This window comes from Humulus lupulus, chromosome 1 (genome assembly GCF_963169125.1).
Source record: "Humulus lupulus chromosome 1, drHumLupu1.1, whole genome shotgun sequence".
NCBI classification, from domain to species: Eukaryota; Viridiplantae; Streptophyta; class Magnoliopsida; order Rosales; family Cannabaceae; genus Humulus; species Humulus lupulus.
This window is the reverse complement of record NC_084793.1, coordinates 15,648,087-15,674,092: the sequence shown is the minus strand read 5'-3', so window position 1 is coordinate 15,674,092 and position 26,006 is coordinate 15,648,087. Positions and strand designations below refer to the sequence as shown.

At 44.8% G+C, this 26,006-nt stretch overlaps 4 protein-coding genes across 4 annotated transcripts; 3 read left to right on the top strand and 1 right to left on the bottom strand.

The window, feature by feature from the left end:
- Nucleotides 1–12,335: 12,335 nt before the first annotated feature.
- On the top strand, nucleotides 12,336–14,838 carry LOC133786648 (probable L-type lectin-domain containing receptor kinase S.5). Its single transcript, XM_062225492.1, has 2 exons — nucleotides 12,336–13,679; nucleotides 13,770–14,838. Exons 1-2 carry the CDS (start codon nucleotides 12,431–12,433, stop codon nucleotides 14,561–14,563), a joined length of 2,043 nt encoding a protein of 680 aa, XP_062081476.1. The 5' UTR covers nucleotides 12,336–12,430; the 3' UTR covers nucleotides 14,564–14,838.
- A 3,837-nt stretch (nucleotides 14,839–18,675) lies between these two features.
- LOC133786600 (probable L-type lectin-domain containing receptor kinase S.5) lies at nucleotides 18,676–21,605 on the top strand. Its single transcript, XM_062225488.1, has 2 exons — nucleotides 18,676–20,100; nucleotides 20,520–21,605. Exons 1-2 carry the CDS (start codon nucleotides 18,831–18,833, stop codon nucleotides 21,278–21,280), a joined length of 2,031 nt encoding a protein of 676 aa, XP_062081472.1. The 5' UTR covers nucleotides 18,676–18,830; the 3' UTR covers nucleotides 21,281–21,605.
- Nucleotides 21,606–21,807: 202 nt separating this feature from the next.
- On the bottom strand, nucleotides 21,808–23,360 carry LOC133786632 (transcription termination factor MTERF6, chloroplastic/mitochondrial). Its single transcript, XM_062225490.1, has 2 exons — nucleotides 23,203–23,360; nucleotides 21,808–23,053 (listed from the first exon to the last, which is right to left on the bottom strand). The coding sequence occupies exon 2, from the start codon at nucleotides 23,043–23,045 to the stop codon at nucleotides 22,065–22,067; it is 981 nt and encodes a 326-aa protein (XP_062081474.1). The 5' UTR covers nucleotides 23,046–23,053; nucleotides 23,203–23,360; the 3' UTR covers nucleotides 21,808–22,064.
- Nucleotides 23,361–24,007: 647 nt separating this feature from the next.
- LOC133786616 (pentatricopeptide repeat-containing protein At4g38150-like) lies at nucleotides 24,008–25,467 on the top strand. The gene has a single exon (XM_062225489.1). The coding sequence runs from the start codon at nucleotides 24,124–24,126 to the stop codon at nucleotides 25,120–25,122; it is 999 nt and encodes a 332-aa protein (XP_062081473.1). The 5' UTR covers nucleotides 24,008–24,123; the 3' UTR covers nucleotides 25,123–25,467.
- The last annotated feature ends 539 nt before the right edge of the window (nucleotides 25,468–26,006 follow it).

Genomic DNA, 26,006 nt, shown 5'->3' with positions numbered 1-26,006 from the left:
TCTGGATGTGGGTGGCTACGTCACGGATGACAATCTCCGACTGGTCGGGATGCTCGCGGCCACCCAAACCATCGTTATCCCGAACCTTCGGGGCATCGCCTGCGAGAAGAACATCGACATCCGAGAGCAGTTGGCCCTGGACCACATTGCCAGTGTGGAGAGAGCGGCGCGAGCCGACGATGCCCAGCGCAAGAAGGACCAGGCCCCGACAGAGGCGGCCACTTCAGGGGAGCTGGAGGAGCTCTTCGAAGACACCCTACCAAACATTGGGACTCCCGAGGCTAGCGTATCGAGGCGAGGTAACTCCCCCGGGCCCCGTATTCGGGGCTGACGGGGAGATGAGACCTTCAGCCCCCGTCCCTGTAGGCTCGGAGATCCTTATGTTCCTATCCGGGTTCCTCCAGTAAGGGAATTACCTGAACCCAGACCACATGGGGGATCGAGTCCATCCGTTTGCTTTAGAGGAATTGAGTCACGCCCGGGGCATAGATGAGGGTTCGTCCCGGGTCATTTTTAGCTTTGACATGTGTGTTTTTGTTTCTGTTTGGTTTACAATCCTAACTACCTTTTTCCGTACATTTACAGGGGACTCCGATATGTCAACCCCTGCCAGTGAAATGACGCGGCTTCTCAAGGACAGGGCGGCCAGAAAGGCGACCAGGAAGAACAACGAGGTGATGGGCCTGGAGACCAGCATCACCAAGGAATTGTTCGGGATGGAACTCTGTCCCGGTGGGGGAGCCCTGGCCGCAGTCCCCATCCAAGCCGTGGAGTCGGCTGCAATCTCCACCCCCGCCCAGCACCCCGTAATTGACTTGGAGGCGGGCGCAGCAGTCAGCCAAAGCTCGGGGAAGAGGGGCCCGGATGCTGGCACCGGTGAGGGAAACACCGGGAAGAGGCCCCGGACGAGGCGAACTGGCTCGGCTGAAGAGTCTCATGGTGAGAGTCGGCTGGCCGCGAAGGAGGTCCCTGCATTGCCCATTCTCCCTATATGTCCGAATCTTCTCGAGGAGGGGGAGTCCGCCTTGCGGGATGAGCAGTCCCGGCTGATCAACAGGACCTGGGAAAACGGTCAGGGCTGGAGGGACGAAACTTACAGAGCCTCGACGATCCGCCGTCAGGTTGAATTTGCGAAGCATCCTGCTGAGTTCAGCACTCCTCAGCCGATCGTGGATTGGCCAGCTGCCAAAGCGGGCTTCCGCCCTAAACTCGGACAAGACACGCCCCCCCTGGCGACTGACCTGCTAGACCAGGTGAGGAGCACCATGTCCAACCTCCAGCTCAAGAGGTACGCCACGATAGCCAACCCGGACGTACTGTTCATCTCCCAGGCTCTCCGCCACCAGGCCATCGCGGTAACTTTTACTTGTCTTCTTATATTCCTTCCCTTACTTGTTGATGAGGATTTTATTTTCTAACTTTTCTTTGCTCTAGGTCGACTTGTTTTCCCATCGGTGTGCCAACCTAGTGGCCGAGCTGGCCATGAAGATGGAGACGGCCAAACTGGAGCTAGAGGTGGCCGTGAATCAAAGGGAGGCCGCCAAGGAGGCCCTTGGCTCGGAGTTGGCCCGTGCTCAGACGAAGCGCGAGGAGTTCGACCGCGCCAAGGCCGGACTGGAAAAGGAGTTGTCCTGGAAATCAAAGGAGGCCGACGAGTGGGCAACACTCTTGGAGGCGGCCGCGGCTCAGTCCGTCCTAGATAAGGAGGAGATCCAGGCCTTGAAGGTCTGGGTTTGCAAACTGGGCGACTCTCTCCTTCAGGAGAAGGCGACGCACAAAATATCCCACCGCTTAAAGGAGGAGGCCGAGGGCTTGCTGGATGTCACTTTTGATGAGGCCATTTACATGGCCTGGTACAAGGACAAGAGTATGAACCTCCTTGTCTTCCCTGATCCGGAGTCGAAGTGGGCCGAGTTCGAGGCTAAGGAGAAGGAGGACGCGGACCTCCGAGCGGACGAGTTGTAGGCCCAAATCCCGGATTTGTAATTTTATTAGTATTTTTGGCTTGTAATTAAGTTCAAAACACTGCTACCTTCTCTGGTTTTTATGTAGGCTTCCTTTCCTTATTTCGAGTAGAAATTTCATTTTGTTGCTGCGATGAATTGATTGTGACGGTTTAGTTCCAGTTCCAACGGCCTGGACTAGACCCAACGTCTTAACTCACCGAGTTTTTAATCCTGGCACCAAGTCCCGGGCCATCGGGGCTTAGTTTAACTTGGAGCTTTGTTCTCCTTTAATCAGCTTTAGGCCATGGCTTTGCCCTGGGGCAGACCGGATGCTTCTTTCTTCCGGATATCAATTTTCCGGAACGGACGAGCCTTGGGCTCAGTCTTATTCATATTATACCCCTGGCCATCGCTCGTCCGAGATGGGACCGGCCTTGGGCTCGGTCCTCTTTACATTTATACCCCCGGACATCGTTCGTCCGGGGTGGGACCGACCTTGGGCTCGGTCCTATTTATAATATACCCCCGAACATCGTTCGTCCGGGGTGGGACCGGCCTTGGGCTCGATCCTATTCATAATATACCCCCGGACATCGTTTGTCCGGGGTGGGACCGACCTTGGGCTCGGTCCTATTCATAATATACCCCCAGACATCGTTCGTCCAGGGTGGAACCGGCCTTGGGCTCGGTCTTCTTTATATTTATACCCCCAGACATCGTTCGTTTGGGGTGGGACCGGCCTTGGGCTCGGTCCTATTTATAATATACCCCCGGACATCGTTCGTCCGGGGTGGGACCGGCCTTGGGCTCGATCCTCTTTATATTTATACCCCCGGACATCGTTCGTCCGGGGTGGGACCGGCCTTGGGCTCGGTCCTCTTTATATTTATACCCCCGGACATCGTTCGTCTGGGGTGGGACCGGCCTTGGGCTCGGTCCTCTTTAGTTTATACCCCCAGACATCGTTCGTCCGGGGTGGGACCGACCTTGGGCTCGGTCCTATTTAGATTATACCCCCGAACATCGTTCGTCCGGGGTGGGACCGGCCTTGGGCTTGGTCCTATTTATAATATACCCCCGGACATCGTTCGTCCGGGGTGGAACCGGCCTTGGGCTCAGTCCTCTTTATATTTATACCCCCGGACATCGTTCGTCCGGGGTGAGACCGGCCTTGGGCTCGGTTCTCTTTATATTTATACCCCCGGACATCGTTCGTCCGGGGTGGGACCGGCCTTGGGCTCGGTCCTCTTTCTATTTATACCCCCGGACATCGTTCGTCCGGGGTGGGACCGGCCTTGGGCTCGGTCCTCTTTATATTTATACCCCCGGACATCGTTCGTCCGGGGTGGGACCGGCCTTGGCGTTTGCGCCACCCGAACCTTGTTGGTCCAAGCCAGGACTAGGCTGAGTGTGCGCCCCGCCAGGTATTTGTCTATACCCGGGATACCCCCCACAAGTGAGCGGAGACATGTCTGGGGTCACTTGAGAAAGATTAGCATAGTTTTACAACATCTCTTTATGACATTTTGCACACGCCATTTTCATTGTTTGAAAAAGGGTCGCCCTGAGGCGTACATTGTTTACAACTAAAATATCAAACTGGGAACCGCTCTCCTGACTACTGATAGTATTTACAGAGATGTTCCGCATTCCAGGCTCGCGGGACTTCCGAGCCATCGAGTCGCTTTAAGCGGTATGTCCCGGGGCGCACCTCGTGCTGGATCTCGTACGGCCCCTCCCAATTTGGTCCTAGAACCCCCACTCCCGGGTCTTGAGTTACAGGGAAGACTCTTCGCAAGACCAAGTCGCCGATTCCAAAATTATGGGTTTTGACTTTAGAGTTGAAGTGTCGCGCGATCTTGCCTTGGTACATCTTCAGCTGCACCTGCGACTCTTCCCGGATCTCTTCGATGAGATCTAGTGATTCTTGGAGCAAGGCGTGGTTCTGGGCGGGGTCATACGTTTCTCGTCGGTGGGACGGGACGGTCGTTTCGATTGGGATGACGGCTTCGCATCCGTAGACCATAGAGTAGAGGGTGTGTCCGGTTGACGTCCTCTCGGTCGTCTGGTAAGCCCATAGTACGCGGGGCAGTTCCTCGGGCCATTTGCTCTTACAGGCCTGGAGTTTTTTCTTCAGTGTCCCCTTCAGGATTTTGTTCACGGCTTCTGCCTGCCCGTTTGCCTGGGGCCTGGAAACCGCGGAGAAGCTCTTCACTATACCGTGCCTTTCACAGAAATCCGTGAATTGGGCATTGTCGAGCTGCTTCCCGTTGTCGGACACGATTTTGTAGGGGAGGCTATACCGACGCACTATGTTATTGATGAAGAAATCTAAGGCCTTTTTGGAAGTGATTGTGTTCATGGGCTCCGCCTCAACCCACTTCGTGTAATAGTCCACGGCCACGATGGCATACTTTACCTCTCCTTTCCCGGTCGGGAGGGATCCGACGAGATCGATCCCCCACACTGCGAAGGGCCAAGGGCTAGTCATCAAGGTTATCTTTGTCGGGGGTGCCCGTGGGACCTTCGCGTATCTCTGGCACTGTTCGCACTTGCGGACGTAGTCAATACAGTCTTTCTTCATGGTTGGCCAAAAGTATCCTTGGCGCAGGATCTTCTTGGATAGGCTGGGCCCGGCAGTGTGATCTCCGCAAAAACCTTCATGTACTTCATGCATGATGGCGCTCAGCTCAGTCGCGAACACACACCTGAGGTAAGGCATGGATAAACCCCGGCGATAGAGTTTTCCGTCCATCATGACATATCGGTGGACTTGGTACTGGAGTTTCTTGGCTACGGCCCGGTCGGTTGGAACTTCCCCGGTAGACAGGTAGTGGATGAGCAGTCCCATCCAAGAAGTGGAGTGATCGACGGTGTGGATCGCGGGGACCCTGATGCTTGGGACGGGGAGATGGTTGACGGGGACCAATCCGGCTAGCTCTACCTCGACGTCGGTGGCCAGTTTTGCTAGCGTATCCGCAAAGACATTTTTCTCCCAGGGGATCTGGCAGACGGAATCCTTTGTGAATGCCTGTAGCATTTCCCTCGTTTGAGTCACGTAGGCCGCCATTCTCTCTCCTTTAGTCTGATATTCCCCCGAGATTTGTCTGACAACTACCTGGGAATCGCTGTAGATTTCCAAGTTCACTGCCCATACCACCCGGGCCAAACGTAGCCCGGCTAGGACAGCTTCATGCTCCGCTTCGTTATTCGACGCCTTGAATTGGAAACGGAGGGCATTTTGTAACTGGTGCCTGCGGTGATACCAAGATGATCCCGGCCCTGGCCCCGTTCTCATTCGAGGCTCTATCCACGAAGACTTTCCATACGGGCGCCGCGGGGGCTTCGGGAATACTGTCTTCCGTAGGCACCCCGGAACATTCAACGATGAAATCGGCCAGGGCCTGTCCCTTGATGGACACCCTAGGGATGTAGGATATATCGAACTGGCTTAGCTCCATGGCCCATTTCAAGAGTCTTCCCAATGACTCGGGCTTCTGTAACACCTGCCGCAGGGGATGGTTGGTTAGGACCTTTATGGCGTGGGCCTGAAAGTAAGGTCGAAGCTTTCGGGATGCCATCAGCAGGCAAAAAGTCAGCTTTTCGATCAATGGGTACCAAGACTCAGCGTCCAGCAATCGCTTGCTTACATAGTATACCGGGAGCTGTGCCCTTTCTTCCTCTCGTACCAACGCGGCGCTGATCGCGTGCTCAGTCACGATCAGGTATAGATACAGAGGCTCCCCTTCTACTGGTTTTGCCAGGATTGGGGCTCAGGCCAAGTGTTCTTTCAGCTTACGAAAGGCCTCTTCGCATTCGGGTGTCCATTCGAAACGCTGGCTTCCCCGAAGAACGTTGAAGAACGGGATGCACTTGTCCGTGGCTTTGGAAACGAAGCGGCTCAAGGCGGCTACGCGCCCCGTCAGGCTTTGTACGTCCTTATGCTTCCTGGGAGAGGCCATATCAATCAGTGCCTTGATCTTATCTAGATTGGCTTCTATTCCCCGAAAACTCACTATGAAGCCTAGGAACTTCCCGGAGGCCACGCCAAAAGTGCACTTTTTGGGATTCAGCTTCATCCCGTACTTTCGGATGACTGCGAAAGCCTCCGCCTGGTCATCCGAATGGTTCTGGGACGTCTTGGACTTGACCAGCATATCTTCGATGCATACCTCCATATTTCGTCCTAACTGGGCCCGGAACATTCGATTGACGAGCCTTTGGTAAGTTGCTCCGGCATTCTTCAGTCCGAAAGGCATGACTATGTAGCAGTAGATTCCCTTGTCGGTTTGGAAGCTGGTGTGCTCCTGATCTGCCACGTGCATAGAGATCTGATTGAAGCCGAAGTAAGCGTCCATGAAGCTCAAGATCTCGTATCCGGACGTAGCGTCCACCATTTGGTCGATCCAGGGCAGCGAGAAAGAGTCCTTCAGACAGGCTTTGTTGAGGTCCGTGAAGTCGATGCATGTTCTCCACGTCCCGTTCGGTTTTGGCACCAAGATGGGATTGGCTAGCCACACAGGGTACACAGCCTCACGTATGAAGTTGATGGAAGACAGCTTCTCAACCTCCAGCTTAAGGGCCTCGGCCCTCTCTGTCCCCAAAGGCCTGCGTTTCTGGCGGACCGGGGTCGCGTCTGGGTTAATACTTAACGCGTGGCAGATGATATTGCGGTCGATCCCAGTCATGTCTGAGTGAGACCAGGCAAGGATGTCCTAGTTTCCTTTAACTTGGGCGATGATGGCGGCCCGAACGTCTACCGGCAGACCCTTTCCGATTTGGATGATCTGGGTCGGATCGGTGTCGCTGATGCACACCTCTTCTATCTCGTCCATTGGTTCCAAAATGCAGTCGTCCCCTATCTGCGGGTCCAGGTCATCTTCTTCCCGTACCATCCTCTCAGCAAGTGGGGGGGGAATCGGTTCGACGAAGTCCTCAACGGGTTCTTCCCGGATCATGTATATGGGCCGGGTCGACACATGGTAGCACTTCCGGGCGCTCTTTTGGTCCCCCCGGACAGTTCCTACCCCTCTGCTGTCGCATGGGAACTTCATGCAAAGATGGCAGATGGAGGTGATGGCTCCGAATTTGACCAATATGGGCCGGCCAAAAATGACGTTGTAAGCGGTGGGGCAGTCTACCACTACAAAGGTGCAAAACTTGAAAAAGTGCTGCAATTCATTCCCCAGCGTAACCGGCAGCTGGATCTTTCCCATGGGGAGAAGTGCATCTCCGTTGAAGCCATAAATCTGGGTCAGGCACGATGCCAGATCCGCTTCAGTCAAGCTAATGGCCGTGAAAGCGGGCTTGAACAACAGGTTGACAGAGCTTCCGTCGTCCACAAACACGCGGGACACCAACTTGTTGGCGATTTAAGCATCTATGACCAGCGGGTCGTGGTGCGGAAAGTGGACATTGCAGGCGTCGTCCTCCGTGAAGGTGATGGGAAGGCTTATCAACTTAGGGTGCTGAGCCGGAGCCTGGACAAGGGCGCACACCTCCTGATTGTGGTCCAACTCGCTTAGGTAGCGCTTTTGGTCATTCCTGGATGGCCCTCCTAGGTGAGGTCCGCCCGAGATGGTGGCCACATGTCTGTCAACTCGAGGGGGTGCTGCCCCGGAGGGGTAAGGCATTATGGGGCTGGGGACCTGCGCGACGGGGGGCCCCTGAGGGGCCTACGTCGGGGGTCCCTGTGCATATCCTCCCTGGGGAGGGTATGCCCGGGGCGTTCCCGGGACCGTGGGTTGTCCGGGGCTTGCTGACAGGCCCGGGACTCCCACGGGCATCCTTACCCACTGGTGGAGGTGCCCCAGCTTGATGAGATTTTCAATCTCATCTTTGAGCTTCCGGCATTCATCGATGGTGTGGCCCACATCCTTGTGATAGGCGCACCTTTTGCTGGTGTCTCTCGGATTCCTTCCTCCTTTGAACATGGGGCTAGGCTTCCGGTAGTGAACCGCCCTTTCTGTGGCCAGGTAGACGTTCTCCCTGGTGTCCACTAGATTGGTGTATTCTGAACATTGGGGCTCGTAGCCCCTCTTTCCTTTCTTGATCGGCTCGGGCCGGTTCTGGCCTTTGCCCGATCGTTTCCCCCGGGAGGGGTTCACGCTCGCCTCAGTCACTCCTGTTTGTGACCGCTGGGCCCCGACAGGGGCCATGCTGTGTCCTGCCGGCGCCACGCCATAACCGGAGAAGTGGGTGGATTGGGTCGGGGCATACCCTGAAGTGGCAGGGTCGTACACCGTGGGGGTGTAGCTGACCCCGGGCGCGACGGGCGGTCCTGGGGCGATGGGGGACGCAGTATAGGACTGTGCCGGGAACTGTCCCCCATATCCCGGGAACGTCTGGGGGACGGGCTGCGGAGCAAGAGGCCACCTGAAGGCCTGGATCTGGGCTTCCTCCCAGTTAATGAATCCTTGGGCCCTCCTGATGAACTCTTCCAAGGTAGGGGCCTTGCTACGCTGCATGTCATCTCAAAGGGGGGACCCGGCCCGGATTCCGGACTGCAGTGCCACCAGGCGCTGTCCGTCGTCCACTTTTGTCTTGGAGGCTTCTTCAGTAAAGTGCTGGATGTAGGCCCTCAGCGTCTCCGCAGGGAGTTGCTTGATATTTGCGAGAGCGCTGATCTACATATCCATCCTCATGGCGACCACGAACTGCTTGCGAAATGCTAACTGCAGCCCGGACCAGGATTGGATGGATCCCGGTTTAAGTCTCTTCCACCACTCTTCGGCGGGACCGCCCAACGTGATCGAGAAGCAGAGACACTTGCCATCGTCATTGACATGGGCCACTGTCATGAGCCGATTGTATCGGGACAGATGGTCCCTGGGGTCGGTGTTTCCAGTATAGGCGGTGAGGCTTGGCATCTTGAACCCCTTTGGGAGTATGGCGTCCAGGATGTGCCTTGCGCAGTGCTCTTTATCCTCTTCATCAGAATCAGTGTCCGCGCCTTCTTGCTTGCAGACCAGACGATCCGTGACCTTTTTCAACGCGGCCATCTGCTCCATGAGCTTCCTGTCCGTGCCGTCTTCTAGGGGGATCCTTTCATTCCTCCTGTCGTTGATGTCGTTCCTGAGGTCGCCTCCTCGGGGGAGGATTTTTTCCTTGCGGGCCCACTCCTTCTGAGCATTCAGTCCGTCGCGTAAGTCTATTCGGTACGTATCGCCCCCTGAGCTGAGGGCATGATGTTCCTCGCTGCGACGCCGCTCCCGACGGTTCTTGTTAACCGAGGCACTCGGGTGCAAAGACCTTTCCCGCCCATCTCGCCCTGGGGCGTGCTGGGGCTGTGCGTTCCGCGGCCGCGTCCCCTGCGGATCGGTCGAGTGGCCTCGTCCTGGGACGGGGCGCACCTTCTCTTTCCTAGGGAGCGGCCGGGAACTGGTCCCAGCTTTCGCGACGGGGGTGGTCTTTTCTCGGGTCTTCATATCGGCCTTCTTTCTCTCCTTGTCTGGGATTCCTGGAGCTGGCTCAGGAAACGTCTCCGGGGGAGGGGTCGGGCTGCCTCCTTCGGGGACCCCGGCTCGCTCTTGTGGAGCAGGCTGCTGCGCTCCTGGAAGTGGGCCAGTTGCGGGATTGGCTGCTGGACCCTGCGTGGCCATGAATGCCTGCAGGGCTTGGAGAGACTCTTGCATCCGTCGATGCGCCTCCGCTTGCTCGGCGATCCTGGCTTCCTGGTCCAGGACTTGCTGCCTTAGTCTGGTCACCTCCAAGTCTTGCTGGTTGGGCTCTCCTTCGGGGGTCTCGGGATCCGCAGCTTCGTCGTGGTACTCCCCCTCATTGTCCTCTTCATAATATTCCTCCTCGTTTTCTTCTTCGTATTCTGTCCCACCCTCGCAGTCTTGTGACTCGTCATGGTGAGATGTTTGAGGAGGCGCGTTCTCGGGCAGATCCTGAGGGAGATGATGTGAAGGCAGCGGGTCTCTGTTGCCCTGCTCTGGATTGCTAGGGTCGAAGGTTGTGTGTCGTGTGTTCAGCATTGTAGTACAGGCTTGACGTTAGCACTAGTTTCCTTCATCTCTCAATGAAAGCACCAAACTGTTAACCAAGGTTTTCGGCAACTATATTAATAAATATTGTTTAAGGGTAATAATAATAGAAGTAGAGGATTAACACGGGATTTTTACGTGGTTGGGGCATTAATGAGCCTTAGTCCACGAGTCTGTAGTATTAGAGCTTGGAAAGCCTTTTACAATGGAGTTTCTCTCTATGTTTTGATAGAGTAACTGTATCTTGGTTCAAGAGAGATCCTTTTTCCAGCATTCTATAGCCTGTATTTATAGGCTTATGGGAACACTGGGTCTGGGCCGGGTATGACCCGGGCCCAGCAGAGATATGGATATTCTTGGCCTTTCTAATGAAGGCCCAATATACAAGATAAAACATACATGAATTCCAAACCAGCTAAGGCCTAGTAAGATGACCCAAGAGCTGTATCTCGCCCGAAAAAATGGTGCTTTTGGTCTGGACACTTCGAGTTACGAGGCAGACTCAGGGGATAAGATCAGTCAGAGTACTTGGCAGCGCTGACCTGAAACAACGGCGTGCAATCCCGAGGTGGCCTTTTCTGTAGGTGAAAAGTGGGGACAACGCCCACGCGGAGGGGAGCGGCTTCAGGGTCCTGGACGCTCGGTCCCTCCATCCGGGGACGATGTGATCCGGGTCCGTTTACCTTTGTCCCTCTTCATTTACCACAGGCCCGAGCCGTACCAGGGTCCGGGACCATTCGAATGGCCTGTGCGTCTCCCGGACGGCCGGACCCGGATGACCATACCGGACCCCACCTAATGGGCCAGAAGTGCACCCCGGGCCAGTACCCCTCTTGGACATTCCCGTATCAAGAGGCCTTGGGCCGGGTCCGCATGCTGGACAACCCCTGACCATGGGCCTGGACGAATGTCCCGGATCCACATAGGAAATGGGCATAACACTAACCAAAACCTCCATCGAACCCTATCGAGCTCCTATCAAGCACATATTGAGAAAACCTAAACCTATCGAGTTATAATCGAGCTCAAATATTGTAGGGTCCAATCGAAACCTTATTGAGTTTCCATCGAGCACAATCGAGCAACAAAACCTCAACCTATCGAGCTATAATCAAGCTCAAATCGAGTTGCATCGAGCTCATAAAAGACATTCTTATACATACCATCGAGCTCATATCGAACCGTTATTGAGCTCCTATCGAGTAAAAAAGTTGCAGAAAACCCAGAAAAACGCAGGTTGCGGATACTCTCTAAAAATCCCAAAAAATACACCAATATAAGCTCAGATCTGTTCAAAATAGCCAAAAAAATGTAAACAAATAATACCCAACACATAAAATATACAATCTTATTACCTATGGTTTTTCTCCTCCAAAAACTCTCAAAATAGATGTTGCCTTTGATATTGACAACTTCACTGAGACAATGGAGATGACTAACAGTGATTTTGACAAGAAAATTATACAAATCTGTAGGTTTTAGGGATGATGTCGTGAGAATGAGAAAGAGAGAGAGAGGGAAGAGAAGGTTTTAGGATATTTTGATATGATGGGAGGAGTATTTTGAGTATGAGATGAATGTTTAGTATCAAATTAAAAATATTAATAATATTATAATTTTTTAGTAATATTTAGTATTATTAAGTATTATTTGAGAAATTTCTCTTCTATAAATGCGGTCCATGTCCGTACAGTTCACAAAGAACATTCCACAATACATATCTATCTGTCTGTCTATCTATCTATCTATCTATGACTCAGTGAGCCCGCCGCCTTAGTCTATTATTCCAGTCTTTTCCTCTAATCTCAATCACAGATATAGTGACCTCAGGCCCGTACAGCTAACTTTTTTTTTTCTTTTTGTAAAGGGATTTAATTTTAAATCAAACTGTGTTAATTAACAGCAATATGTAACATGAGAAAAATATGGATAGATCTCTCCTACTTGTATATCAACCCTTTTTAATAGTTTAGCAGTAGATAATGCTTTATAACATCATGAGTAGTACGTATTGTTTCATTATGAAAGCATATATAAACAAGTTGAATTTACCAACTTTGTTTCTTGTACATTACTCTTTGTTTAAGTCGAATAGGTCAAGAAAATAAAAAGTCGACTCTTCCTAGAATAGGCTAAACGCACGCTCCCAGAACTTTCTTTCTTTCTTTTTTAATAAGTTAACGGATAAAAATAATCACATATGATCTAATATTTTAATGTTTTCTAATCTCTAGCTAGCATGAAATTGTGGACTATGCTACAAGCAGATATGATAGTTTGACTTCAAGTAGTGGAGCATATTCAACTAACCAAACCGAAATTTCATCCCAAATTCCCTAATCAAACCAATCAAAAAAACATGTAAACATGTTCAAATATAAATATACATGACAAAACACAAGGAAGAAACTAACCTCTGAGTCTTCGGTTATCTTTCTCACCATATGAGCTAATCCCACTTTTCATTTCCAGCCATACACAATTCCTAATAATCCAATGAATAAAAAGCTCCTCATCTTCATGGTTCTATGTTTTGCTCTGCTGCAAAATCCTACAACCATTTCCTCTGCTAAACTAAAACCCAAAACCAAAGGATTCATATATGATACGTTTGATGAAGGTAAGGATTCCTCCTCCTTCATATTCAATTCCTCTTCTATTGATCTAAAAGCCCTTCAGTTAACTCCAGACAACGAGAACCAACCAAATGGCTACAATAACAAGTCCGGTCGTATCATGTATCACAAGCGTTACAAACTCTGGTCGACCGAAAGCCAAAACGACGATGTAATTGCCTCCTTCAACACTAACTTTGTCATTAACATGTATCGAAACGACAATTGGGAAGCCGGTGAGGGGCTCACTTTTCTGATAGCTCCAGACCTTGTCTTGCCGGATCAGAGTTATGGACGGTGGCTTGGCTTAACCAACGCCACCACCGACGGCAAGCCCGGAAACCACTTCGTTGCCATCGAGTTCGATACTAAAAGCCAAGGCTCGGACCCTATTGGTAGCCATATCGGCCTCGATGTCAACTCGGTGGTTTCGAATAAGACTGTTCTTGTGGATCAGTTTAAGCCAAAAGCAAATTACAGCGTTTGGATTGAATACGATGGCGTGTTGAAATTAATGGAGGTTTACATGGCCATTGATGGCGATGCTAAGCCTGAGAAACCGATTCTTAGTGACAAAATAAACTTGAAAGATTATGTCAATCAGTATTCTTACTTCGGTTTTTCAGGTTCCACAGGGGACCCTGCGAAACAGTTCAACTGTGTCATACGATGGAAACTAGAAATTGATGATTTGAATCCCAAAAAACATTGGAAACCGTTGATAATTGGCGTTTCCGTTAGCTTACCGTTATTGGGTTTGGCTTCAGTCTTGTTATGTATCAAGATCAGAAGGGCTAAGAAGAGAGGACTTCAGGATGAGGAGTCCAACGTCTTGGGAACCCTTAAAAGGTTGCCTGGGATGCCTAGAGAGTTTAAGTTCAAAGATTTGAAAAGGGCCACTAAAAACTTTCATGAGAGTATGATCCTGGGAAAAGGTGGATTTGGCGTTGTTTATAGAGGTGTTCTCAATGAAGAAAATGACCATAATGGTAATAGTAATAGTTCTGCTTCTAGTAACGAAGTAGCTGTGAAGAAATTCTCCAGAGATAACATAGATGGTAAAGAAGATTTCTTGGCTGAACTCACCATTATTCATCGTCTTCGCCATAAACATCTTGTCCGCTTAGAAGGTACGTATACAAATACTCAACAATCCCATTTTCAATATACTTTTTTTTACTAAGATAAAATTGACTCAACAAGCTTCTTCTTTTTTCAAGGTTGGTGCTACGAGAAAGGGAAGCTTTTACTAGTATACGACTACATGCCGAACGGCAGCGTGGAGAAACACCTCAACAAATCCTCAAACCAAAACACCCTCTCGTGGGAACATCGACACAAGATCCTAACAGGTGTGGCCTCGGCGTTACATTACCTTCACAACGAATATGACCAAAAGGTCGTTCACCGTGACCTTAAAGCCAGCAACATCTTGCTAGACTCCAACTACAACGCACGCTTGGGGGACTTCGGCCTAGCTCGAGCCTTGGAGAATGAAAGAAACTCATACGCCGAGCTAGAACTATGCGGTGTCCCGGGCACCATGGGCTACGTAGCTCCGGAATGCTTCCACACCGGAAAGGCTTCTCCGGAATCTGACGTGTTTGGCTTTGGTGCGGTGGCGCTAGAGGTCGTGACAGGCAGAAGTCCCGGAGTTCAGATTCAGCATGAAAAAGACCAGCTCACGCTGGTTGATTGGGTTTGGATGCTCCACCGCGAGGGACGTATAGAAGAAGCTGTGGACGAGAGGCTTAGCGATGAGTACGACGTTGAAGAAGCGAATAGGCTGCTGCTCTTGGGGCTGGCGTGCTCGCATCCCGTCGCCAGCATGAGGCCGCAAACTCAAGTCATATGTCAGATTATCTCCGAGACTATGCCGCCACCTCATGTGCCGCCTTTCAAGCCGGTCTTCACTTGGCCTTCCTTGAGTACAACCGCCTTCAGCTCCAATGAGAGTAGTTTCTCAAACTTTCTCTCAAACAGTAGTAAGAAACATGGACTAGTATCACATTAGTACATAACTGGGTTCAGCTCAGTTTTGAGTTATTGATATACGGCATGTTTTTGAGTCCATTTGCTTAATTGTACATATATATACATGTGTTGGATAGAAGATGATGGTGATAAGTGGTCGCTTTTTTTTTTCCTGCGATTCTTAATGAAGACAATGTATAGCTTGTTCTATATTAAGTGGCTGTACTAATCGCCGGTTTTGTATATTCAAGTTGAAACAGGCACAGAACACAAACAAGTATATAAATATACCATGTATTATACTGTTGTTGATTAGCCCAGTTTTGTCAGTTATACCAGAAAACTGATCAAATGGGTCAAGTTTGGATTGATGTAATTTACTGACATGACTTGTTTTTCTATAATATAATCATTGGAACAACCGTACCACCATTAAAGATAAGTTTGAATTTGAAGATAATAGAACATTTAAATAAGTTATATATTGAACAAGTGTTTGATAATTTTTTAAAGAACACAAATCTGCAACAACTGTACAGGAAAACGACATAAATAAACACGCCATATTTAGAATAATCCAGCTAAGCTAAATTAATTAAAGACGGTGGATTTTTCGGTACATATATATTTATGGAAGCTTTGGATACTAAGTCCAACACAGTAACCCTCAAATTACATCCATCTGTTGTTCCTGTCTTCTTCTTCTCGATTATAACATATCTGAATTAAAGAAAACATTGTTTATTTCTCACATGAATTTGTGGGACTTTAATATATATTTATGTAACAATAATTAATTAACTATAACAGTAGGCCACTGACATTATTGGTGGTGCAAGTGTCAAAAGAATAAAGAAACACACCCATTTGTGTGTCTACTTTTATGCTGTAAAAAGCAAGTAAGACCAACTCATTTCTTTTTGTAAAGCAGATTTTGATAATAAAATGACTGATAATAATTGCCTGAGTCGCGTTGCTTCATCATTTGTGTTCATTTTGATGACTTTAGTATAATTTTGTGAGCTTAGTATGAATTTGAAATTTGATATTCTGAGCTAAAACTTCATTTTTATATTGGATATCATCTTTTCATGTTCATTTTAATATGGGTTTATTTTTTCTAGTTTATTAACAACCAAATCATGACTTTTGACTAGCTCAAACTAACAAGCTTAAATTATTACTACCCACGTTAAATTGAGGGACATGTTTTTTTTCCTTCTCCTTCGTTTGATTGGGTCTCTTTTTCTTCATCGTAACTTTTGGTTTTTTAAAGTGTTGCATTTTTTTTTTAATATTATATTGTTTGTTGAACGTGTTCAAAGATTAAACTAAAAGTGTCCACACAGTATTCCTGGCATACAGAATCCATTTTAGTTGCATAGAAATTTCTTAAAAGAATAGATGATATGATCTTGTACTCCTTGCCTAATTCCTGTGGAATATTTAGAATGAAAAACTTTGACTTTCTCTGTGCATTGTATTGACTTGTAAAAATGTTTTATTTAGCAATATTCCAACCGCTCTATTCCTTGCGAAACATATGAGCTACTAAACAACAAAATAAATGCACTCATTACACATATGTTCAAAAATATATAGACTCAATAATAATAAAGAAGAAGTGGTCAAAATGGCGTAATGATAATGTCATTTGAATAACCAAACCAAGAGAAACTGATCTAACTATAATAAAATCTAGAGAATTGACTATGGCACCACAAGTATGCATATTCTAACGATGGGTTGCAACCTAGTCTTGTTGTGTTGGATACGGTGGTGCCAAATAACAACACTCTAAAAATTAAGGACCAAGATTTACCCTTCTCATGTAAATTTAAGAAGAAATGATAAACTTTATTTTGAACTATTGCATTTGTTTACTTTCATTTCACCATTTTTCATTTATTTCCAAAAGTGCCAGATAGTTATGTTTGAAAAAAAAAAATTATCCTAGAAATTGAGGAAACTATTTTTCTAAAATTTAATAAGAGACTAGTTTATTAATATTTTTTAACTTTATAAAAAAAATGTACTACTAATATCCAAAGGGAAATTTCGCTTTGTATTCTTGATAAATGCTATAATTACAAAAAAATGCTAGGGATATTAAAATTTTCAAAATAATGCTACTTTTTTGTACTTTACCCAAAATGCTCTTATCATTTTCTCCTCACTTTTCACTACTTTTCACTCCTCATTTCTCTTTCTCTCTTCTCTCCTCTCTCTTCTCTCTTCCCTCTCTCTCTCTCTCTTATTTCACTCTCTCTCACCTCACACTACCACCAACACCACCACCACACTAAATATTATATTTCGAATAGATTTGGACATGATTTTTTGGCAATTTTTTTTCAGATTTGAAACTCTGAAATCTGCATAAAATCGGCATTGCTCGATGGTGGTTCAATGGTGCTCGATGCCAGCTCGATGGGACCTTCAAAATCATGATTTTTCATGAAAAATGACTTAGCTCGATGGTGGTTCAAGGGTAGCTCGATGGTGTTCGATGCAATTCTTGCAAGAGACAAAATTTTTCACTCGGGTGTCCGTTTGGGGTGTTTTTTTTTTATTTCGGGTATTTTTTCAAGATCTACACGTTTGACATGTTAATATGCACATTTGTGAAGTGTAACACTTGTAAAAAATACAAAAGTGCAAACATACCTCATGTTTAAGACATCTTTTGGTATATTTTTAAGTTTTAAACTTCCCAAATGTGCATATGAGCATGTTAAACGTGTAGATCTTGAAAAAATACCCAAAATTAAAAAAATCACCCTAAACGGACATCCGAGTGAAAAATTATGTCTCTTGCAAGAATCACATCGAGCACCATCGAGCCATAATCGAACCACTATCAAGCAAAGTCGTTTTTTCATGAACAATCTCAATTTTGAAGGCCCCATCGAGCTAGCATCGAGCACTATCGAGCAACCATTCACTGGGGCCTTCAAGATCAAGATTTTCATGAAAAAATGACTTAGCTCGATGGTGGTTCGATAGTAGCTCGATAGTGGCTCGATGGTGGTTCGATAGTAGCTCGATAGTGGCTTGATGGTGCTCGATGCAATTCTTGCAAGAGACATAATTTTTCACTCGGGTGTCCGTTTGGGGTGATTTTTTTTTTTTTAAATTTGGGTATTTTTTTCAAGATCTATACGTTTAACATGCTCATATGCACATTTGGGAAGTTTAAAACTTAAAAATATACCAATAGATGTCTTAAACATGAGATATGTTTGCACTTTTGTATTTTTTACAAGTGTTACACTTCACAAATGTGCATATTAACATGTCAAACGTGTAGATCTTGAAAAAATACCCAAAATAAAAAAAATCACCCCAAACAGACACCCGAGTGAAAAATTATGTCTCTTGCAAGAATTGCATCGAGCACCATTGAGCCACTATTGAGCTACCATCGAACCACCATTGAGCTAAGTCATTTTTTCATGAAAAATCATGATTTTGAAGGTCCCATCGAGCTGGCATCGAGCACCATTGAACTACCATCGAGCAAGGTTGATTTTCTGCAGATTTTAGAGTTTTAGATCTGAAAAAAATCGCCAAAAAAACCCAAAAATCATGTCCAAATCTATTCGAATTATAATATTTAGTGTGGTGGTGGTGTTGGTGGTGGTGTGAGGTGAGAGAGAGTGAAATAAGAGAGAGAGAGAGAGAGGGAAGTGAGAAGAGAAAAATGATGAGTGAAAAGTGAGGAGGAAATGGTAAGGGCATTTTGGGTAAAGTATAAAAAAAGTAGCATTATTTTAAAAAATTTAATATGCCTAGCATTTTTTTTTTTAATTATAACTTTTATCAAGCATATAAATTGAACATTGGAATATATTTAGTTTTCTTTTATGTGAATTACAATTTAGTGACGAGTCATTATTATATTTTTTATTATATATTGTACCCATTGTCTAAATAATTTACAATCCATTAAAAAAAACGAAATATAACAAAATAATTATTTTCACAGATATAGAATAGTTCGAGATGTATTTTTGCAAAAATAAAAGTAGACAGGTGCAGTAATTCAGGGATTTTTTTTTTTTTTTTGCAATATGTGTGCGTAATGTCAAAATTCGTTATAGCCAGCTTACTAAATTATAAATTATAAGTATGCTTTTCTTTCACTCATCGAAAGCTAATTATATGTATATTTATATAAAAAAGCAAAGCTCTGATTGATTGTTTCTCTGGCTTCTCCATTTTTTTGATTGGTTTCCACCTTCCTTCCTTTCTTTCCTACACACCATTAATAGATGAGCCATACTTAGAAATTTTCTGAGAAAAAAATGGGGTTCTCAAGGAGACACTCCATTACCTTTCTGGTCCTCTATATTGCTCTGTTCCAATACTCCACCACAGCCTCTGCTAAATCATCACCGAAGACCAAAAACTTCAGCTACATCGAGTTTAAAGAAGAGAGGGAAAGACCCTTCTTCACGTTCTCAAACTTTTCCTCCATTGATGGTGGAGCCCTTCAGCTCACACCAGACAATGAGAACCAGTACTTGGGCTACTACAACAAGTCAGGTCGAATCATGTACTACAAACCTCAGAAGCTATGGTTATCTGATACTGATAAGGATATTGCTTCTTTCAACACCACCTTTGTTATGAACATTTACAGAAACAAAATTTGGAATCCAGGAGAAGGGTTGGCGTTTCTTATAGCTCCGGACTATAAAGTCCCCGAACAAAGCCATGGCCAGTGGTTGGGCCTAACCAACGCCACCACCGATGGTCGAAGCCAGAATTACATGGTTGCCATCGAATTCGATACAGAAAAGCAAGACGAGTTCGACCCGGATGACAATCACATTGGCCTAAACATCAACTCAGTGAGATCAAACAAGACTGTGTCTTTAAACAAGTTCGGGTTCTTGTTATCGCCGGCGAACGGTACGGACTACCGAGTGTGGATCCAGTACAATGGTAAGTCCAAAGTGATGGAGGTTTATGTGGCGAATCGAAGCAGCTCAAGGCCGAAGGACCCTTTTCTTAGAGAGACCATAAACTTGAAAGACTACGTTAGAAGGGAGTCGTACTTTGGTTTTTCAGCTTCTACTGGAAACCCTGGGATTCAGTTCAACTGTGTTTTGGAATGGGAGCTGCAAATGGAAGATTTATCAGTGAAGAAAGATAGAAAATGGGTGTTCATTGGAATTGGTGTTGGAGTTGTGGGAGTGATTGTTTTAGCATTGTTTGGAATCAAAGTGGGAACTGGGTATCTGAGAAAGAAGAGAAAAGAGCAAAATGAGGAGTCCAATGTGCTTGGAGCTTTGAAAAGATTGCCTGGAATGCCGAGAGAGTTTAGATATAAGGATCTGAAAAGGGCCACTGATGATTTTCATGAGAGTATGGTTCTTGGTCAAGGTGGATTTGGAGTTGTTTACAGAGGTGTTCTTCGTGAAAAGATTGAAAGTATTAGTGGTTCAGCTACCACTACTGAAGTAGCTGTTAAGAAATTCTTAAGAGATAACATCAAAGGCAAAGATGATTTCTGGGCTGAGCTCACCATTATTCATCGGCTTCGCCATAAACATCTTGTTCGTTTAGTTGGTAACTTTTCTCAACTCTTTTTCAATTTTATTTTTCTTTTTAACTTTTACGTTAAGACTTACTATGTGCTTTTTTCTATTTGATTTGAATACATGGGAGAACTAAGTAATGATGAAGTTTGGCAATGTTGATTGATATCACTCGTCAACTGTAAAATGACATCAACCGAACTTTTAGATAAATACATTGAACTTGTGATAACTTCATTGAATATAATTATATTTTCGTCACTTTATTGATCCAACTAGTTATTTCTTTTCTTATTCACTCCACTTGCTTTTGAATAATCAATTAAAAAAAAAAAAATTCACGGCACCTTTCATACTCTTCTAGAACACCAAGAAGAGCAAGACTTAAAAAGTCTTTAAATATGTCGTTATATCCAAATTCCTCTTTTTGAAAAGTTGTTACTTGTTTAGGTTGGTGCTACGAAAAAGGGAAGCTTCTTCTGGTGTATGACTACATGCCAAATGGAAGTTTAGAAAAACACCTATACGAATCCTCCAATACCCTGAACTGGAGACATCGATACAAAATAATAGCCGGTGTAGCCTCAGCATTGCATTACCTCCACAATGATTATGACCAAAAGGTGGTTCACCGTGACCTCAAAGCTAGTAATATCTTGCTAGACTCCGGCTTCAATGCACGTTTGGGGGACTTCGGGCTAGCCAGAGCCATAGAAGATGAGAGGAACTCGTATTGCGAGCTTAGACTAGCCGGTGTTCCAGGCACCATGGGCTATGTGGCTCCAGAATGCTTCCACACTGGAAAGGCCACTCCGGAATCAGATGTGTTTGGCTTTGGCGCAGTTGTGCTTGAGGTTGTGTGCGGTAAAAGCCCAGGAGTTAAGATTCAGCATGGAGAGCATCAGTTAACATTGGTTGATTGGGTTTGGATGCTGCATCGTGAAGGACGTATTCAAGAAGCCATCGACAAGAGGCTTAACAACGAGTATGAGGTTGAGGAAGCCAAGAGACTTCTGCTTCTTGGATTGGCTTGCTCGAATGTGGTCACTGGCGAGAGGCCACAAACTCAGGCCATATGCCAGATTATTGCTGAGACTCTACCGCCACCTCATGTGCCATCTTTCAAGCCTGTCTTTACATGGCCGGCTTTAGGAGTTCTTAACTATAACTCCCTTGATAGTGCCTTTTCCAGCACCACATATTCTAGTTGAAGTGAGGGGAAAACACATAATCTAATGTTAATTGGTAGGGGTTCAGCTCAGCACTTCTCATCCCCAGATGGTAGTCTGTCTTTGAGCTCCTGAGATTGGTCTGTTTACTTTGGGGAATCAGTGATCTATATCACATGGTTTTGAGTCCTTAAGAATTTTCAATGGGAGATTTTAACCTTAACCGAACTTGAGCTCCTTGCAACTTTGTATTTTATGGCACTGTACTACATGTACTATTACATGATTTTTAAAAGATTCAGCCTTGATGTTATAGTCCAAAATGACACATTTTCTCACATGTAATTAAAAAGAGAAGTTTCTTTTCCCCCCCTTTCTTTTGAGTGAACAATATATATCTTGCTGCTATCTTCTCATCTCCTATTGGAGTGTCTGTTTTCTCACAAAATTAAGGCTACAATCTGCACTATAAAATCATGAACTCAAGCAATCTATGACAATATCTGCATCTGCTATGATTATATATTACATATTAAAAGGAAAGACAAATGGAAATAGAACAATAAATAAGACAATCTCAAGGCAATTATATTACCAGAGCAGAAAGTTTAAACTCGAAAATATTGAGAGCTTCACATAAAATTAAATCAAGATGGCTTATGCCCAAACAGCGGCTTGAGTCAGCTTTGTCTCTTTGGTACATCCAGAATCATAAACAATATGGAATAACTACAAACTGAAGAGCATAAATTCAATCTACAAGTTCAACTCCAAGCTACACTACAACAAAAATGAAATTTGAAAAGATGTTATCTAGTACCTTCCTTCAAACCAAACCAAACTTCATTTGAAACTTCTTTTGGTTACAGTCCAGCATGTCATTCAAGCTGCAATCCACTTTCCTCTGTTTCAAAGCTTTGTGCCGTGACTCCAATCTTTTCTTCAAACCATACCTAAAGAAATCGGGAAAATCAGTGACTTCATCAATCTGTCTTCCCATCTCCTCTACCAAATACTTGATTCTAGGTTGTAAAGAATTCTGGATACTCTTGATCAGAATAGGTGGATAGCCAGTTACCAAAGTTGCTATTTGTCCATCTCCAAACCCACAACTCTGAAGATAAGTGAAATTTGGCCTCAAAATCTTGTCCACATCTCTACACAAAACTTCAGGATAACTCATAGCCACTGACTGAAGACCCGACTCAGTGAGACCTATTGCTCTCAAAAACTCTGCAGTAGGACGCAATCTTTTATCAACACTGTAACCCATAATAAAAGGGTTCTTAACAAGTACTTTCCCAATAACCCCATCTCTAGCAAGGCCAAGACCAGCAAGGAATTCAACAATTTCAGTCAGCTTTGTCTCAATACTGTAGCTAATAAGCCTTGGATTTTGCAAAATCATCTTTCCAAGTTGCTTTTCAGGAATACCCAGAGCCTGAAAGAAGGCTAAAAGTGGACATAGTTTCTCTTCCACACTATGGGAGAGTAAATTAGGGAACTTGGTAATGGCTGAAGCAACTTCTCTGGGCTTGGTACCAAGGGTGTTGAGACATTCAACAGTGGGAACAAGCTTCTCATGAAGACCAAGAGTAAGGATTTTAGGACACTTGGAAATAACAGAAGGTAGCTTTCTCTCTTGAATACCTACACTTTTCAAGTAAGCCCAATTCTCAGAAGCTCTCTCACTTTCTGCACCTTCAAGACGCTTACATTTTCTGAACATTTCATTAATACTCTTATCATCAAAACCTTTATCCCTGAAGAACCACATAATACCATTTTGGGTGTTACTCATATCCATCACTCCTCCTGACAAGAATGCCAAATATATTAAACCCAATTAAAACAAAATCGTTTCACACAATCTAGAATGCAAATTTTGACACCATTACCCTTAACACAAGACTCCAAAATTAGTGAAATGAATTCGAAATAAGACGATGAAGAAAGTCATGTACCTTGATTTGATCAGCACAGTAAGAAGGGTACTCAAGAACAGAGCTTTAGGAGCCGTTTTTCATGGTTTGCAGCCACCGAGACTTGAGAGTTGATCAGAGTACATAACGGTATTGGCAGAGAAGTAAAGAGAGAAAGCTTATCTGATATCTGTTGGGGAGTTTTCTTATTTCTAAACGAAATGTATAAAATTTTAAATTATTTTTAAGTACTTTATGCTGAGGTAATGTCTTATTGGTCCCTCTACTATTTCATTGTTTACAATTTAATTTCTAGAATTATAATTTTAGGAATTAAATTCTCAAATTTTCAAGTTTTAGCCATAAAAATATTCTTATTAATTGAACTTTAAAATTTTATAAAATAAAATAAAATAAAGAAAGCTTACATCTTTGAAGGAAATTAGATGATTGTAAATTTAATTACTAAAACTAATATTTGACAAGTAAGTCTAAAGATAAATAATAAAATTTTCAACTATCATTTTATTTTTTAATATATTTACCAAAAGACTCATTTAAGTAAAATTTAAAAATTATTTTTACTTATGAGTAGATCAATTAATACTAACTCGATACTTAAAAATTATTTAAAATAGATCATAAATCTAAGTAGTGACACGATATAAATTCTTATAAAAAAACATAAAAAAAAAAACTTTTGTTAGTATAAAAGACTTAATCTTGTTTTTGATAAAAAAAAATTAAGTGCTAAAGTTAAAATGTTAGGGGCTGAATTATAATAACTAGTATAGTTTAGGGACGCCTAATATAATACCTATATTATCCGCCCCCTTCTCTCTCCAATATTCGTGTTGTTGTATACACAGTGGTGGTGAGTAGCTGAAGCTGTGCCTTAAACCCTAAATCTCCACTGTCCCAAAATCCGATCTAAACCCTATACGCCATTGATTCTCATGCATTATGCAGCTCTTACGAGGTAATGCTTCGAAGCTTATCTTCTCCAAAATCTGGAACTCTCTTTCTCATTCCGCTCAATCCCCAATTTCGACGACAACCAAAGCAGCATCATCATCATCACATTTCAACTTATCGAAAGAGCTTCGATGGTTTAGCTCCAGCATTAATGGCGACGACGAAGGTGAAGTGACGAACCAAACCCAAGGCGAAAGGGCTCCACAGAACTCGTGGGAGCCCAAACCCAACAGACCCATGCGAGGGCGAGCTCCGTTCAATGCCCAGAGTCCTAAACCACGTGGCAGAAACTCGGAGAAAAGGGAAAACCCTTTAGAAGACAACAGTTTTCTTGAAAGATTTAAGCTTGGAGCTAATGATACTGAGAACGACAAAAGGGAACAGCCTCGGCAAGACGTGTCCAGACCACCGCCTCCGGTGCCTGAGGATGCAGATGAGATATTTAAGAAGATGAAGGAGACGGGTCTGATTCCCAATGCGGTAGCCATGCTGGACGGGCTTTGCAAAGATGGTCTTGTTCAGGAAGCAATGAAACTTTTTGGTGTGATGCGGGAGAAAGGTACTATTCCTGAAGTTGTTATATATACTGCTGTGGTTGATGGGTTCTGTAAGGCTCAGAAGCTTGATGATGCTATTAGAATTTTTAGGAAGATGCAGAGCAATGGGATTGATCCGAATGCCTTTAGTTACTCTGTATTGATACAGGGTTTGTACAAGTGTAAAAGATTAGAGGAGGGTGTAGAGTTCTGTATAGAGATGTTGGAAGCTGGGCACTCGCCGAATGTTACTACTTTTGTGGGTTTGGTTGATGGTTTGTGTGAGGAAAAGGGTGTTGAAGAAGCTCACAGCGCTGTTACAAATTTAAGACAGAAGGGGTTTACGGTGAATGATAAAGCTGTAAGAGAATTTTTGGACAAAAAAGCTCCATTTTCGTCTTTGGTTTGGGAAGCTATCTTCGGCAAGAAAACTTCACAGAGATTATTCTGAGGTTTCTCTTTTTACCTGCTCTGGTTTAGTCTCTTTGGTTTTTTGCTTTGTGTAGATGATGGTTTTTTCATGGACACTGTCATGCTATTCTGAATTGTTGATGGCATTTTGTTTTATTAATGTTGCTCCTTGTTACTTAAAGAGTGCTCTTGTAACGCAAACCCTGTTCAGTGGTTTATGCGTTGCCTTAGATGAGAACGTGGTGGACCACAATGAGTGCCTTGGCTCCCTATAAGAATAGAAATATAGGATAATAGGATTAGCTTTAAGTACAGAATAAACATCAACAAAACATGGAATGTAACCTATTTTGAGAAATGAGGAATGATCCGTAGAATTTCTTTCGGTCCATGCATTTCATAAAGTTTGCTTGAAGTCATATAAAATCTCTTCTCTTTTTTTGGGTGTGTGAGTCTACTTGGAGTGTATATTTGATTTATTTGCAGACCAAGTCCTCTTCGGCCTTTGAAAAGAACTATTATGCTTCTACCTTAAGCCTGCTAATGGTTGGCAAGACTTACCTAAGTTGATAATGTCGTTAACTATAAAAATGAAATTTATTGATCTGTACAGAAGCATTTTTGTCTTTAATGTTTTTGTGGTGATCTTAGTTTCACTACATTTTTCATAGGGCTTTAGGTTAAGAACTTCTGGTTACACATTTGACTAATTACTTATCCAAAAACTTATTCGAGCATATTGAAAACTGAGTCCAAGACTCGAGTTTCCTTCAAATTGGTGAAACAGTTGTCTTTTCTTATCACAGAGTTGAAACTTTTGTAGTGACTAAACCGATGCCCAAGAGTTATCTGGTAAACAGGTGCATTTCTGAATCTTGATACGAATGTGTTAGATATTCGTACAAAAGTTTTGCCAACAACTCG